Below are 15,891 nucleotides of genomic sequence, written 5' to 3'. Positions count from 1 at the left end.
TGTGTGTGTGTGTGTGTGTGTGTGTGTGTGTGTGTGTGTGTGTGTGTGTGTGTGTGTGTGTGTGTGCTCTGTCTTCTCCATCCCCAGTGTGTCGTGGAGGATGGCTGCTTATACTGAGCCGGGATTCTCTGGAGGTTTCTTCCTGTTAAAAGGGAGTTTTCCTCTCCACTGTCGCTGCATGCTTGCTTAGTATGAGGATTGCTGTAAAGACTCTGACACGAGTCAGTGACTCGATGCAACCTGCTGGGTTCCTTAAATGGGAAACTTTTTACTGATTGGCTTAATGAACTGACCTGTATTGGAATGTTTACTGTGTGAAGGTCCTTGAGACGACTCTTGTCGTGATTTGGCGCTTTATAAATAAACTTGAGTTGAACTGAATTGAATTGAATCAGCACTCTCATAATCATCATCATCACCACCACCACCATAACCATCATCATCATAATCATCCTCATCAGGTTGTATGTGGGAGCATCAGGTGTGACATTAAAGCAGAAGCTTTGATGCTCCACCTGAGAGTAAATCTGAGAGGCTTGTCACCAGCATTCAGACATCAGTTCTGTTTGCTTCACAGCCAGGCAGGACACGGGAGAAGAAAAAAATCACTCTCATCATCATTTTTATCATCTTCATCATCATCATCATCATCATGATCATCTTCACTATCATCATAAATCTTCATCATCATCATCACTCAGTCGTTGTGCCCTTTGGCTAGACACCTCACCCTCCTTGCCTGCTGGTTGTAGTTGGAGAGCCCGATGGCACCAGTGTGTGTTTACCATGACCATCATCACCATAACACCAATCTGCTCCATGAGGGAGTCCATCTCCTCCCAGCAGACATTTGTGGCTCTGACTGACACATAATTGAATCAGGGTGAATAACTTAAAATAGACTAGAGTAAAATCTGAAGGGTGGAAAAGCAGCTGCCCCCTAAACTCCTAACATCATCAGATTGGTAAAGTTTGTATTTCTTTCATTGCTATAATCATAAATATTACTGCCTTTAATTACTATGATATATTTCAGGAACACTGCCCACCAGCCCTGGTAGGCCCACACCTGTGTCTGAGACCACAGGATGAACGGAAAGCCTCAAACAACCAGTTGCTGCGTGGAAAGTCACACAGAAAATATAAAAGTCACTGCAGCTGACAGCTCTATGTTCTGGTTTGGCTGAAGCAAAGCCAGCCTCCTCATCAGAGGGCATGCTGTCTACCGAAGTCGTTTAAAATTAAATGTTAAAATTTAATTAAGGAAACAAAACTTTATTTTAAAAAATCCTGATTGAAGTTTTCATAAGTCATGCATGAAGATGGTCACGTGCGTGATTTTTTTTAATGTCTACAGACTTTATGTAGGACACAAGATCAGCCAAGAAGACCCTTCATGAGAACCTGATGAGGAACAGTAAAGTACCCCTGCGGAGACAGAAACCCCTCTGGCCCGCAGCAGATCCCAGATCAGCCACGAGAGCTCCGGTACGTGTTTACCTGAGCTGTGGCGGGAGGAGAGCTTCTCACCAGTTTAACCAACAGCACCACCATTAATCCCAGTCCAGGTGACAAAGCACGTGTCTGTTTCTCTTGTTTGCTTTCCACGAGCAGGACGGAAGTCGTGACGCTTTAAACAGAATGTAAATGATATCTACTCAAACTTCCTGTTTGAACCGGACCGTTTAAACGCTGGAGTCTGATTTGGTTTCGGATCCACCCGAACCAGTCTGGACCTGCGCGCGCGCGCGCCTGGCCCGACCCGCTGTTTGGACAGCAGGTCTCCTGGTGTTTCCTGGACTGGGTGGGAGCTGCAGGACAGATTAAAGTTGCACCGTGATAATAAACGGGTTCCCTTAAAATAATTACAGGATTTGTTTCAGCTAGTTGCTGAGGCGGAGGAGTGACCGCGCACTTACCTGAACCCACCATCCAGAAATAGGCACCGACCAGCCGCGCTCCTGCAGCCGCCAGCCCGTCCCCCAGAGCGGGATCAGGGTGAAAACCCCTGCTGAGATAAAGGTCCTACCTTTGATTTCTGCTTTTCTCCAACAAGAGCCCCAAACTTGCGGGATGTTACCGCTGCATCCCCTCCTCCTCCGCCCCGGAGCCGGACAGGAACACGTCCCTCAGCAGGACACAAAAAAAAAAGACACCAAAACCGACCCGCAGGTTCGTCAAATCCTCTTCAGATAAACAAAAGTCTAATCACTCGCTTTCAATCGAAGACATTCCTCTGCGTAGCTTAAAAAGAAGGAACACAATGACGTCAGATATTTCCAACATTCCATGAAAGTTGAAGGACTCGGGAGTCCACCACCCAGACCCGGGACGCGGTCCGGATGCTCCGATGATCCTGACTGAGAACCGGAGGACCAGGTGCAGGTGTTGGGAGAGAGGTCTGCCCTGCTGTCCTCTCCCTTCTGCTCTGCCCCCTCCCTCTCCTCCCAACACCATATGGGTGTGATTAACCCTGTCGGTGCTGGTGGACCGGAACTCTCCTGCTGCCAGGTGGATTATTCTAGGAGGTTCTCCGCTGGCGAAGCTTCAGCTGAAAAATGGAAATGTTGCCTTTAAAATGGAAATGTCTGTCTTGGGATCTGTGAGGGAAATTCACTGTGAGAGGTGGAGAAGTGGGGCCCACGGTGTCACCGCGGCTCTTCAGCTCCCAGGTCAGCCCCAAAGGATTCCCGGGATTCCTCACTGGCTGGCACATGTGCTCCTGACAACAGTGACAAAGCAAGCAAAAGCAGGGCGGTGGGGGTGGGGGGTGGGGGGTGTAAAGGACCCCACCAGAGCCTCCAGCCGGGAGTTAAAGCTGCCTCTTCTGAGCAGCTCTCATCACTGCTGCTGAGGAGGGCCGTGGTGGCACAAGAGTGTGTTCTGAGCAGCCGCCCTCGCAGTAAAGGAAGTAAAATAAACACGGGAGGTGCGTGTGTGTGTGTGTGTGTGTGTGTGTGTGTGTGTGTGTGTGTGTGTGTGTGTGTGTGTGTGTGTGAGAGAGAGAGTTCAAGCAGGGCCAGCTCACAAAGCCTTACTTATCACTCTGAACTTATCTTTAACGGGCGTGCTTGAGTTAAGGTTCTTCTCACACTCGGTGGCGTATAGGCCCAGGTTGGATGTCAGCCAGGTATGGTGTACCCGCCTGCAGCAGCGTGCCGACCAGGAGGGGGGTTCGTTTCCCGCCCTACCGGAGGCATCCCTGTGTTTCCAGCTGAGGAAGTGAGTCACAAGTGTGCTGAGCTCAAGTTTCCGTCTGCTCTGAACTTTGGCCATGGACACCGACCGGCCTCTGCCACTTTACGAGCCCCGATTCACGTCATCCGTGCCTGTCACTGCATCCTCATCATCATCTATCTTTATCTCACCAGCAAGCACACGCCACTGCCTCAGCCTGTGGGAAAAGGGAGAGAGGAGGCTCGTCCTCGCCCCTGGAGCAGGTCTGTGACGAGTGGAGTGGGAAAAGGACGTGATCTCTGGTGTCTGTCCAGTGTCTTCAGCTTCTCCGAGACGGGGTTGTGGAGGTAACAGATTTAAGATGGAAACCAAAAACAACCCTTCTTCCAGCAACTCTCCAGCGATCCTGAAGCATTCCCAGATCGGAGCAGATACACGGTTCCTTAGGTGGGTTCTGTGTCTGCCACAGGGTCTTCCCAGAGGAACTCAACCCAATCAGAGGCCTCAACCACCTCAGATGAGTCATCTTGATGAATACAAACAGCGGTTCACGCCAACCCTTCCTGACCTTATCTCTGAGACCAGCCACTGGGCAGAGGAACCTCATTCATCTGCTTGGTTCTTGTTTTTTCACAAGATCTTACGGGTGGAGGTCAGAAAGAAGATGGCCCGTAAGTCAGGGACTGGCTCTTCTCCTTCGCTTTGACAGATCAGTCAACACCCTCATTACTGCAGACAAAGCCCCAGTCCATCGCTCCATCTCTCGCTCCATCCTGTCATCATTAATAAAAAAAGACACCAAGATATTTAAACTCCTCCGCTTGAGGCAGAGCCACTCCCAACATGGAGGAAACGTTCCACCATTTTAAGGTTAAGGACCAAGACCTCAGGTTTAGAGGAGCTGACTCTCATCCTGCCTGTGAATGCTGAATGCAATGCCTCAAATAACAGAATCCGATCATCTACACTGAAGATCACAGATAACACACTGAAGTTGCTAAACCAGACCTCCTCCTCTCCTCAACAACTTAAGATCCAGGGCAGGATGCAACCTCACCGTCGGGCTGAGTGTGAAGACGCGGCTCCTGCGTTGATTGTACAGGCACCAAACTCATGTTCCTGCAGCCCCCCCCCCCCACTGTGGTGGGGGTGATGGTGGATCGCCAACATGATGGATGGATTCTGAACCATGGAGATGGACGGTGTGCCTCAAGAAGATCCGGACAGAACGGTAATAAAGGTTAGATATCCATCCCTCTAGGCCAAACAAAAGCTCTGGACAACACACACACACACACACACACACACACAGTTCTAGGAGCAGGATATCTATACCCTTCAGGGAACACGGCCTATCATTTGTCCCACTGCTGATCCCCTCTGAGGCGTCTGCACAGGCCTGCAGCCTAAAGGCCCCTAATGGGAACAAAAATGTACCGCGACAACCGTGATCACAGCATCGGAGTGTTTTAATCATCGGCCTACAGGTGAGAAAAAACGTAAACAGGTGCCGCATGTCATCCACGACCTTCACACATCGCTGGTTATCAAAGGAGAGCAACTATGGGAAGCATTTCTGAGATGAAGGACGCACACGCGGCCCACATTCCAGCCACAGCCTGCGCACCTCGCGCTGCGTCGCAAGTGAGGCGACTGCAGGCTTTCTATCGCAGTACAGTAGCTGCAAGGCGGTCTGCAGCCGTCCAACATGCCACGTGTCCGCAGGGCCGGCCAGCCGCCATCTGCCTCCAACACAAGACGGGCACTAATTCAGCTGGGACAGCGAACAGCTGCTGAATAAGTTCTCTTGCACCATAACAAGGGGTGTTTTCAGGGGAATGCAGACCTGCAGGAGGATAAAAGCGAGTTGGAAGCGTGTGTCTTTACAGGTAAATCCGTCAGCAGGTCTTGGAAGGGCCGCTGTAATAGACGGTTAATGGTTAAGTGTTGCAGTCCAACGTGGTGTTTGTTTAAGGAATGTAAGAGTGCAGCTCTGTCTTCATGGCACTCTGCTGAGAGAACAGCGGGGGACAGAAAAACAAACCAGCAACGCTGGGGAAGTGAGAATGACAGAAACTGATGCATGCCAGCATCTGTGTGTGTGTGTGTGTGTGTGTGCACGCAGAGGCACACACACAGACACACACACACCATGCTGCTTGAATCTTAATCGAATCCTCTTATCGCTGCTCCCACCTTTGCTCCTCGCTCTCTTCCTACACATCCTTGAGATTTCAGACTCCAGGTGAACTTCAGTGTCACAGAAGCTAAAGCAACGCAGGCGCTGCAATCTGTTCGTCCTCTCAGCCGTGTGTGTTGGTGTGTATGGGCCTGTCGACAGGATGTGCAGTGATTGCTGAGGGGGCCAGGCCTGTTCATCTGTCTGGTGTGATCATGGCTCTCGGTTCCTGGGCCCAGGCGCGAGCGGGCTCCCTGTGATCTCCCAGATAAGAGTCATCCATCTGCTGTGTGGATCTGTCAGGGCCCAGGCAGCGCCTCTTATCGCTGCACTCGCCCATTCCCCTCAATCATGCCCACTTTGTTCTCTTTTCTCACTCTTCGCGGTTTCCCCTCCCGTCTCTGTGCCGCTCCGGCGCTGCGCTTCATCTTGATTTGCTGACGAGCAAACGATCACATTTACGTGCACTGTAGCATTAAAGAGACCCGCCGGTCTGTGTGGGGGGTGTGCCTCCTCAGTCTCACGCATGAAAGAACGCAAGCCTTTATATACGAGACAAAAGCTTGTACACATGTGCAAACACACACACACACACACACACACACACACACACACACACACACACACACACACACACACACACACGCGGTTAGTTGGCATTCAGGGGCCCAGCTCAGCCTCTCAGATGATCTATAATAGAGGAGAGCAGCACAAGCCTTCCTCCTCCTCCTCATCAGTCTTACAGGTGAACAATGACCCGTTTTGTTGTCCTTTCATTTTTCATTCTGCCGCTAAAGGCTCCGAGACATCAGAACCTCCTGAAAATACAGAACATGAAGTGGCACGTGTGTGCAGTAGCAACAGGAGCGTAGCCACGCTGCACATCACCAAGGCCCCACAGACCACCAAACAGCCTGGAGACACTTTTTCAGTCCTGGCAATCTGTTCTTACTTTGTCACAATTAATATTGTAGGAAGCAGCCCGATAATTAATTCATCATACCTCACGAGACACCTCTGAAGCTGCTGCTCCCAACAGGAGGCAACGCCGTGTTTAACATGGGATCACTTGGTGGGGTCGATGGGCTTCGTCATCAGTATTAATAGTAAAGGCTCGTCCTGGGCTGCATGCTCCGGGTGCTGCCGGGCCCACGACACGACAGGTTTTAGCTAGTGGAATATTTATAGCTGTGCATTAAAAGCAGAATCAAGGGTTTAGGTGTACCGTTGCAACAGAGCTGCTGCTCCTTTGTCTGGGCCTGTCCAAAAATGCCCCCCCCCCCCCCCCCCCCCAGGCTATGATCACTGCTGCACTTAAACTCACAGGGTTATCACACTTGTGTCTCCGTATCAAAGACGGAAATCATTAGGGGCAGCTGTTTCACTTCATTCTATTGCCCTCCCTCTCTTGGCGTGTTCCAGCTGAACACGTCAGGGTCACACGGCTATGTTTCTGACACGACTGAAACTCTTACACACCTGAAAACCTGCCTCAAACGTCAAACACAAACTGGTTCCACCAGTGGTCCAGCTAGTCTAGGAGCTTAGCGACACTGCCACCTGGTGGTTAGTTTAGGCAAACGTTTCTAATGGATGCACCTTAGTACAGGTGCTGGCCATAAAATTAGAATATCATCACAAAGTTGATTTATTCCAGTCATTCCTTTCAAAAAGTGAAACTTGTATATTAGATTTATTTATTACATGCAGACTGATATATTACACATGTTTATTTTTTTCATTTTGATGAGTATGACGGACAACAGCTGAAAATCTCAAATTCTGTATCTCAGAATGTAAAAAACAGGTTCAATATTGAAGGCCTCTGGTGCCACACTCTAATTAAATAACTCAGAACACCTGCAAACGCCTTTAAATGGTCTCCCAGTCTAGTTCTGTAGGTTACACATTCATGGGGAAGACTGCTGACCCGACAGTTGTCCAAAAGACGACCACTGACACCACAAAGGTCATCGCTGAAGAGGCTGGCTGTTCACAGCTCCGTGTCCAAGCGCATTAACAGAGAGGAGAAGGGAAGGGAAGGACAAGATGTGGTAGAAAAATGGGACAACAATGGGATAACCGCACCATGGAGAGGACTGTGAAACAAGACCCATTCAACAATGTGGGCGAGATTGAAAGTGTGGACTGAAGCTGGAGTCAGTGGCTCAGAACCCACCTCTCACAGACGATGGTATCAACTGTTGCATTGCTTGTGTCAATCCACTCTTGAACCAGAGACAGCATCATAAGCATCTCACCTGCTGCTGAGTGGTCCAAAGTAATGATTCCTGATGAAAGTAAAGTTTGCATTTCCTTTGGAAACCAAGGTCCCAGAGTCTGGAGGAAGAGAGGAGAGGCCCAAAGTCCACGTTGCATTAGGTCCAGTGTGGAGTTTCCATAGTCAGTGATGGTTTGGGGTGCCATGGCATCTGCTGGTGCTGGCCCATTGTGTTTCTGAGGTCCAAGGTCAACACAGCCATCTACCAGGAAGTTTTAGAGCACTCCCTGCTGCTGACCAACTTTACAGAGACACAGATTTCATCTCCCAACAGGACTTGGCTCTTGCACACAGCACCACAGCTACCGGTGCCTGGTTTAAGGAACATGGCATTCCTGTTCTTGATTGGCCAGCAAACCTGCCTGATCATAGAACATCTACGGGGTGTTGTGAAGAGGATGATGCAATAGGCCAAACCCAACAATTCAGAAGAGCTGAAGGCCACTATCAGAGCAACATGGGCTCTCGTATTATTATCTCATCATACATCAGTGACCTGATTGTTCCATACGTTCCTAACCGAGCACTTCGCTCTCAGACTGCAGGTTTACTGGTGGTTCCCAGAATATCTAAAAGTATGATGGGAGGCAGATCTTTTAGTTATCAGGCTCCTCTCCTGTGGAACCAGCTCCCAGCTTTAGTCCGTGAGGCAGACACCTTGTCTACTTTTAAGACTAGGCTTAAAACATTTTTATTTGATAGGGCCTATGGTTAAAATCTGATGTTAGCCTAGATCGGGACAAGTGGGGGAGTAGAGGGAGGTGGAGTGTACAGTCGGTCTTTCTTCTACAATCTGCTCTTTAACTGTATTATTTCCTGCTATTTCAGCTGTTAACTTTATTTTCTCTCTAAGTGTTTTTCTCCCCAGAAGAAGCTACAACGATGTTCTGCTGAGCTGTGGTGGCCTCATGGAGGGGGCCATCGTCTAGCACACTGCTGCTAACCACTTAAACATTCTCCCTCTCCTGATAATAACTTTTTACTCTCTTTGACATTGAATGTGCTACTACTAGTTTACCCGTTTAATTATAGATTCACTAGGATAAATATAAAGTTTATCTCTCACCAAATAGAATATTTACTAAGAAATCACAATATAACCATAGAAACATTACTTGGTATATATGATGTGTGTGTGTGTGTGTGTGTGTGTGCTCTGTCTTCTCCATCCCCAGTGAGTCGTGGAGGATGGCTGCTTATACTGAGCCAGGATCCTCTGGAGGTTTCTTCCTGTTAAAAGGGAGTTTTCCTCTCCACAGTCGCTACATGCTTGCTTAGTATGAGGTTTGCTGTAAAGACTCTGACACTAGTCAGTGACTCGATGCAATATGCTGGGTTCCTTATACAGGAAACTTTTGACTGATTGGCTTAATGAACTGACCTGTGTTGGAATGTTTACTGTGTGAAGGTCCTTGAGACGACTCGTCGTGATTTGGCGCTTTATAAATAAAGTTGAGTTGAATTGAATCATAACACCTGAGCAGCGCCACAGACTGATGGACTCCACGCCACGCTGCATTGCTGCAGTAATCCAGACCAAAGGAGCCAAAACTACATAATGAGTGCTGTACATGCTCATACTTTTATGTTGGCCAACATTGGTAACATTTGCCTTGGTCTTAACTGATATCTTAATATTATTCTGAGATACTGGATTTAGGATTGTCATTGGTTGTCAGTTTATAATCAACAATAAAGAAATAAACTTCTGAAATATATCAGTCCGTGTGTAACGAACAGATTTATTATACAAGTTTCTCTTTTTTGAATGGACTTACTGAAATAAACCAACGTTGTCCTGATATTCTAATTCTACGACCGGCGCCTAGAAGGAAATCGCAGAAAGAGCCAGATCAAACAGTCTGTTTAATTAAGACTGATCCAACAGGTGAACATTTATGCAAATAAAATCAACCAAAGCAGCAAACGAGTCAGTCTACTAAACCACACTGGTCTAAGAAACAACAGCACACAAAACATAAACGTGTAACGTTTGAAAAAGGAGATCCAGATAAAACTAATCATTAATGATGTTCCGTCTTATCAAAAAGACACTGCAGACGTAGTATTTACAGGGCCATGACTAAACAAACAAAAACTATTCGTCAGTGCACTCCATGATGCTGTGAATAACTCCGCTAAGCCGCTTGTAGCTGCTAATATTATCCCACCCTACGGTCTATGCTAAAAGGCATGCCATCTTGTGATTGTGTGGAAAACAAAACAATAAATACCAACATCTTCATAACTTTAAAGACATTTACTTGAAAACGAGGTTGGGATATTGATGTTTGCAAATAAAAATAGGAACATAATCTTTGTCGTCGGGGCACAGAGACACGAGCCAAACTAGAGCGTAGTGAAAACATACCAGCGATGGGTTAAAGGGCACGAGACGTGACAGCACTCGTAGAAGACGGAAAACACAGGTGGGCTATTAAAATAATCATTATTCCTATTTACTACAGTAGAGTACACGCTTGTATATACAACCAATGAGGGTGTACGTGTTCCAAAATTAATATTTGTTTTAAATACAACTCACCACCATCATCATCCCTGAGAACACATTTGGGTTCAGTACTCTGTGCATCTGAAATGTACTCATCACACATTTACCCATGATGCATTTCTGCAGCCACGAGTCGCTTCTGAAACAAAAGACCGGGTCTGATCACGGCGAATGCCTCGGAGGACTTCAGTGTTTGGAGAGAGGGTTGAAAGGTGAACGAGTACATCAGAAAACACACGACCGCCTGTAGAAAACGGAGGGGAGACATGCTGCCTTGGCTTTACTGCTGCGGTTGACCCTGATCTGAGAAGCTTCTGAGTGTTTCCGTATAAAAACAAAGACCAATAATCTGAGCATAAAAATCAGGAAGAACTTTTCACCAGTTTGTTTCCGTGAACGCAGCCTCCTCTGGTCCCTGCGGCAGCTCGCCCTCTACATCATACAACATTAGCCACAATATTAAAACCACTGACGGGACAGTGCCAGGGGTCCGGCGGCCATGTTGGACATTAAAAAAGGACCAAAACAAGACCAGCAGGAGGTTTTAATGTTGTGGCTGATTAATATGCAGCTTCTTTATCTTCAGCGTCGCTCTAGGCTGCTGCCTCCTCCTCCTCATCCTCCTCCTCTTCCTCCTCCTGGTCACTTTCATCAGAAGCTGTAAGACAAAAACAACCCAGCAGAAATTCTAATTATTATTTAGATCCATAAATGTCAACGTTTAAAATCAAACTCTGGTTTAAAAAGAACGATGAATTACCATCAATAACTATTTCTCCACCAGCATCGTCTTGCTCCTCCTCCCCTTCCTCCCCCGCGCTCTCATCTGAAAACCCAACAGTGTTATTTCAACAAATGACCACATGAATGTGTTGGCAGCACTTGTGTGATGACACAAAGAAAGTTTGGTATGATTGAGAACTTTATAGTAGAAGTTATTAAAGTTTGAATTGGATGTCGGGGCGCCATGGGGATTTAGACCAGGTTCACCTACTATTTACAAACAGTTCTTTCAGGGCCGGCTTCATGTCCACTGTAGAGATGTAAGAAAATATCGATATGGCAAAATATCGTGATTATTTTACAGCGATATATCGATATTCAAAAGCTGTGTATCTAACTTTTGGAAGAATTTACATGCAATTATTTGTGTATTTTCTTTTCTTTCGGTGTAATTCAAACGCTGACCTCTAGTAGGCAGCAGTGTGCGGTGGGTTTTGTTTCCACCACTGAAACGTAAAGCTTGGTTTATGCTTGACGCGTTCACTTTCCGCGCGGTGATGCGGCTCGTGGATGGAACGCGCTTCACAACTCGCAGCGTTTATGGTTCATGCGGCTCGTCTCTGCGGTGAGCCAATATTCTCCCAAACTGTAGGGGGCAGCATGGAGCTCTACGGCATGCATCCAACACTACACCATAGTAGAAGTAGAAATGACTGTTTACAACATGGCATTCCAGATTTTTAACAGCGTCCTCGTCTTTTCCGACTGTGCGAGCTATTTCTCTCCAAGAATTATTAACAACATGTTGATCACGGTGATCTCTGAGAGCTGAATCATACAAATGTCTGTATTTACCAACCTCTGCCATACTAGTTCTTGTCGGTCCGCCATGTTTTTCCGCGTCCGACCGTCCGCGTGGTTAGAAAATTTCCTAGGTGCACAGTGCGGAAATTTTGGGCCGTGCGGAGGCGCGGTGGAGGGGCGTGGTTGTTAAAATGACGGAATTTCGCAGCGCGGAGCCGTGCGGACCTCGCGGAGCATAAACCAACCTTAAATCCCTCTGTTATGGTCCAGACACCTCATGTTAAACATGTTATATATCAGTTTGGACTCTTTATTGCATTCTTCTACATTAATTCTGTCTAAAACAATCGCCAATATCGTCCGACTGAATGTGTCGTCTTCCCTGTATCGTGATACGTATCATATCGCCATCATTTCACCTACACACATCCCTAATCCGTCGTGTTCAAATTGGTGCAGATCAGAGAATGTAGGTCAAATTTAACACCAAACGTAATGGGAGGGATGTTTATGTGCAGTTTTTTGTTAGCAACGTTGCCATGGAAACTCAAAAAGCTCAGATAAGTAATAGCACACTTCCCCCGACTGAGCCGGTAATTTTGAGGGGTGCACACTTTTGTTTGAGCCGCATTCACGAGCACAGAGTAATAAAAATAAAGAGACCACTTTGTCAGAGAAGAACAAGCCTCTTAAGAAAACAATATTTAACACTTCTGTTGCTGCACTGACCTCCCCCTGCCGCTCTGTCCTCCTCCTCCTCCTCTTCCTCCTTTCTGCCCTGGCCTTGTTTCGTCTCACCAGCTTCTTCACCGGTATCTTCGTCTGAGTCGGAAATCACCACGCAATCGTCTCCGTTCCCATTATCGGCAGCTCGGGCCTCGGTGCTGCTGCTGCAGAACACAAACAAGGACAATTTTAATTCTTTAGGAACTCCGCAACCATCTAAAGCCACCATGGGTCTAACCATGGTTTAATCCTGGAGGTCTTACCTGCCGTTCTCTCTGGGTTCCCAGAGGGGAGTGAGGTAGTACCTCAGCGGGTCCCTGTAGAGGTCATCTTTAAGAATCTAAACAGAGCAAAAAAATGTTTTTTATTATTTTTTTTGCAAGTCTTTAAAGTAACGAAGCACCACGGACATTCCCAGTACCTAAAGAAAAGTGTTTAGGAAGCATGTAGGGTACGTGCAAAATGTCTTCTTACTGCATCTTCTTATTAACCTGTCAGCAACACAACTGGGTTTGTAACTTTAAAAGGAAAATAAAACAGAATCTGTGATATTTTTAAGCTACAGAAAGAACTGTCAAGTTTTCAGACACATGCCGAGATCAGACGTGTCGCTGCTCTCCCTCGTCTACAGCAGAGATGCTCTGTACTCGTTGTGTCTGCGTTTAAACAAACCTACTTCTGTTTAAGGACCCTCGCTTTAAGAAAAAACCTAATGTGTGTGTTTGACTCACCAATTTGGGAAATATCCAGAGTTCACATTTTAGAGAGCGTGCAGCTGCTGATTCATGCCACTAGGTGGCAGAGTTGTGGTTTTTGAAAGGGACTAAAACTCCTTTTATCCCACTAGAAACATCTTTTAACACCCTTTTAAAAAAAGCTTCATGTCGTTCCAATTTAGGATAAGAAACTAGTATTTTGTATTACTCAGATTAGTTTAAATCTCATGTAGAGACTGACTACTTAAACTTTGATCAGTCACATGAAAACGTGGATAGACAGTGCTGCTCTAAAAGCAGAGAAGAGCTGCTATAGGAGCCCAGATGCCCTAACAGAGCCACTTAACAAAAATGTGTTTTGTTTTTTTTTCTAGTAGGAGAAATGATGCTTGCAGATAAAACTAAATGGAAACTTCACACCAGAGTGTTCAGGGTCATGAATAAAACCTGTGGTACGATTGCTGCCGCAGTGTTTTGCATTTTCCATTTGTGCCAAGTTTTTAAAACACAGCCAAGTTTAGCATTCACATTAGGACCAAGTGTTTAACACGTGTGACCTGATCCACAGCGGTCCACTTGTGATGCATTTAGTTACCAAGTGTGATCACGCCATAAATAAAAACAAGAAAAAAGGCTAAGTCTTCTGTACCTGTGCTACATCGTCCTGTCCTGGGCTACTATGGTCACTGAACCAGCTGAAGAAGGTCTCATAAACTCCTCGTGATGACTTCCTGGGCTCACTGTTAGCCGTCAGGTTGTGTCCACGGTGCCAGAGTATGGGATTAGAGAAAGACTTGGGCGAGCCTGAAAGCATGGTCAGCAAAGATCAGAGGGCAGCTCAAAATATAAAAGCCTTGCAGAGTCTAAGCAGTCAAGTGATAGGCGATGGTATGCACGTGCGGCGAGTCTGATTTTTATCCAAGCTTTAATTTCATTTCTTTATCTCTAAATTGCAGGAATAAATTCCACGACGAATCTTGGACATGTACCTCCCATCCCAAGGTGCAGCTCCTTCATGATGATGTTATTTTGAAAATATGGGTTTCGTCTGAAGTGGAAGCGGATTCTGTAGCCCAGTTTGCTATTTTTGAAAGACTCGACCTTTAAAAAAACCAAAGAGACAATATAATTGCTGTATTTTGCAGCTTGTGGCTAAGATTAATACGGCACAATATCTTACCTCCAGGTCGGTCATGTAACTGAGAGCATCTTCATCCGTCTCATCAATATGAGCTGAGAGATGAGGGTGGTTTAGCAGCTAGCATATTAGTGTTAAGACAAACAATGAATGTTCACCTCAGATAATAGAAAAGCAGGAGGCGCATCTGATTTAAGGATACAGCCGTCACCCAAAAGCCAGGGATGGTTTTTGTGATGGAGCTTCTCTGATCTAGATGTGGACGCCTCTGACGGTTGATCTTCTGCTCCAGCCGTTGGTAAAGGCGAGCGCTCTTCTTCTCGAAAGCTTCGAGTCTCATCTGTACTTGTGCTAGCAGAGCCACCGACTGTCTCATCTCTGGGGCCATTTTAACCGACACAATAGCACACTCCCCATCTTCGTTGTCAGATGGAAAAGAGGTGCTCGGCGTTGAGGAAGACCCAGATCCAGATTCATCCCCTTCATCTGCCTCAGGAGCACCCTCTCCATCTTCTCTGTCAGCACGATGCACCGACGTGGAGCTGTCTGCAGCTGCTGCCTGTGTTTTCGAGCCAGCTTTTAAGGACTGGTGGCCTACCCGTTGTTTGTACTTACTGCCATGTCTGACCTGTTTACCCTTGTCTGAGGAACATGGTGTCTCCTGACTCTCTTTTCCATCTCCTCCAGTGAGACTGGCGAGGGCTTCAGCTGCTGCTATGGCTGCTGAGTCTGACTGATCCACGGGAGCTGAGAGACGCCGATCGGATCCTGCTGTCTTTCCTGCTTCCTCTTTTGACGCTATGGATGCGTGTGCGTCAGGGGCCTGCGGTTTGTCAGTGGGGTTGGCACCGTGACCGCCTGCTTTGGAGCTGTTGGCAGGCTGCACACTGCTGCCATCGGGACCGTCTGAGCCCTGATCTAGCTGCAAAGCAGCAGCTACACTATGTTTTGCCTCCGTTTCAGCTACTTCTCGGAGTTCAATCTGAATATTTCTGTGACTTTTTGATGCAACCTTTGTTGGAATGGCATCGTCACTTACTTTAGATGACTTTGGGGGAATCGTGTTCGCTTCATCCTGGTCGGGTGATGGACACCGTTTCCGCGACGCAGAGTCAGCGGACAGTTTGCAGTCCGTCACTTCACTCATGCTAGCAAGCTAGTTAGCCCCGAAGCTCTTCTAATAACAAGTGCAGTGGTTTACAGCGCAGATCTAGCTGCTTCGGTGTCCGTTTTGCGTAGAAGACTTGTTTTGTAAGCTACATTCTCAGGAAAGCAACAACAGGAAGCAGATCTTGTAATTATTCGCGGCCTTGCGGAACCTTCAAAAATTAGCTAGCTAGAGCTAACTTAGTTAGCTACCAAATTCTTATGTTCTCGCTTTGACGACGGAACCACATTTTTACGAATGTAAATCCAACAGGAAAGGTTCGGCCCAGTTACTTAAAACCACCGGCATAATAAAGCTAGAAGCAACAAACCGCGGTCATTATATCAGTTTATATTTGCATTATCCGCTAGCTTACTATCCGTACAACGACTAGTTAGAAAAACAATCTCCTGATTGGCTGAAGCCCTCCGCGCTAAAACGTCTCCACCAATCACCGACAAGGGTGTGTTTACACCGTTATCTACAGA

General features: G+C 46.9%; 2 protein-coding genes across 2 annotated transcripts in view; both read right to left on the bottom strand.

Annotated features, from left to right (window-relative positions):
• Nucleotides 1-2,235, bottom strand: part of LOC107390520 (semaphorin-3F) — a 17,943-nt gene extending 15,708 nt beyond the window's left edge. The window contains exon 1 of the mRNA XM_015967280.3: nt 2,030-2,235. The gene's annotated coding sequence lies outside the window, so the exon portion shown is untranslated. The remainder of the gene's footprint in view (nt 1-2,029) is intronic.
• Nucleotides 2,236-10,517: 8,282 nt separating this feature from the next.
• tspy (testis specific protein Y-linked) lies at nt 10,518-15,631 on the bottom strand. The gene is made up of 8 exons (XM_015967279.3): nt 14,459-15,631; nt 14,299-14,376; nt 14,108-14,219; nt 13,768-13,922; nt 12,666-12,742; nt 12,406-12,566; nt 10,910-10,975; nt 10,518-10,807 (listed from the first exon to the last, which is right to left on the bottom strand). Exons 1-8 carry the CDS (start codon nt 15,401-15,403, stop codon nt 10,743-10,745), a joined length of 1,659 nt encoding a protein of 552 aa, XP_015822765.1. The 5' UTR covers nt 15,404-15,631; the 3' UTR covers nt 10,518-10,742.
• Between the last annotated feature and the right edge of the window lie 260 nt (nt 15,632-15,891).

Source organism: Nothobranchius furzeri, chromosome 15, assembly GCF_043380555.1.
Source record: "Nothobranchius furzeri strain GRZ-AD chromosome 15, NfurGRZ-RIMD1, whole genome shotgun sequence".
Classification (NCBI taxonomy): domain Eukaryota; kingdom Metazoa; phylum Chordata; class Actinopteri; order Cyprinodontiformes; family Nothobranchiidae; genus Nothobranchius; species Nothobranchius furzeri.
The sequence above is the reverse complement of the archived record's forward strand: the minus strand, read 5'-3'. Positions and strand labels throughout refer to the sequence as shown.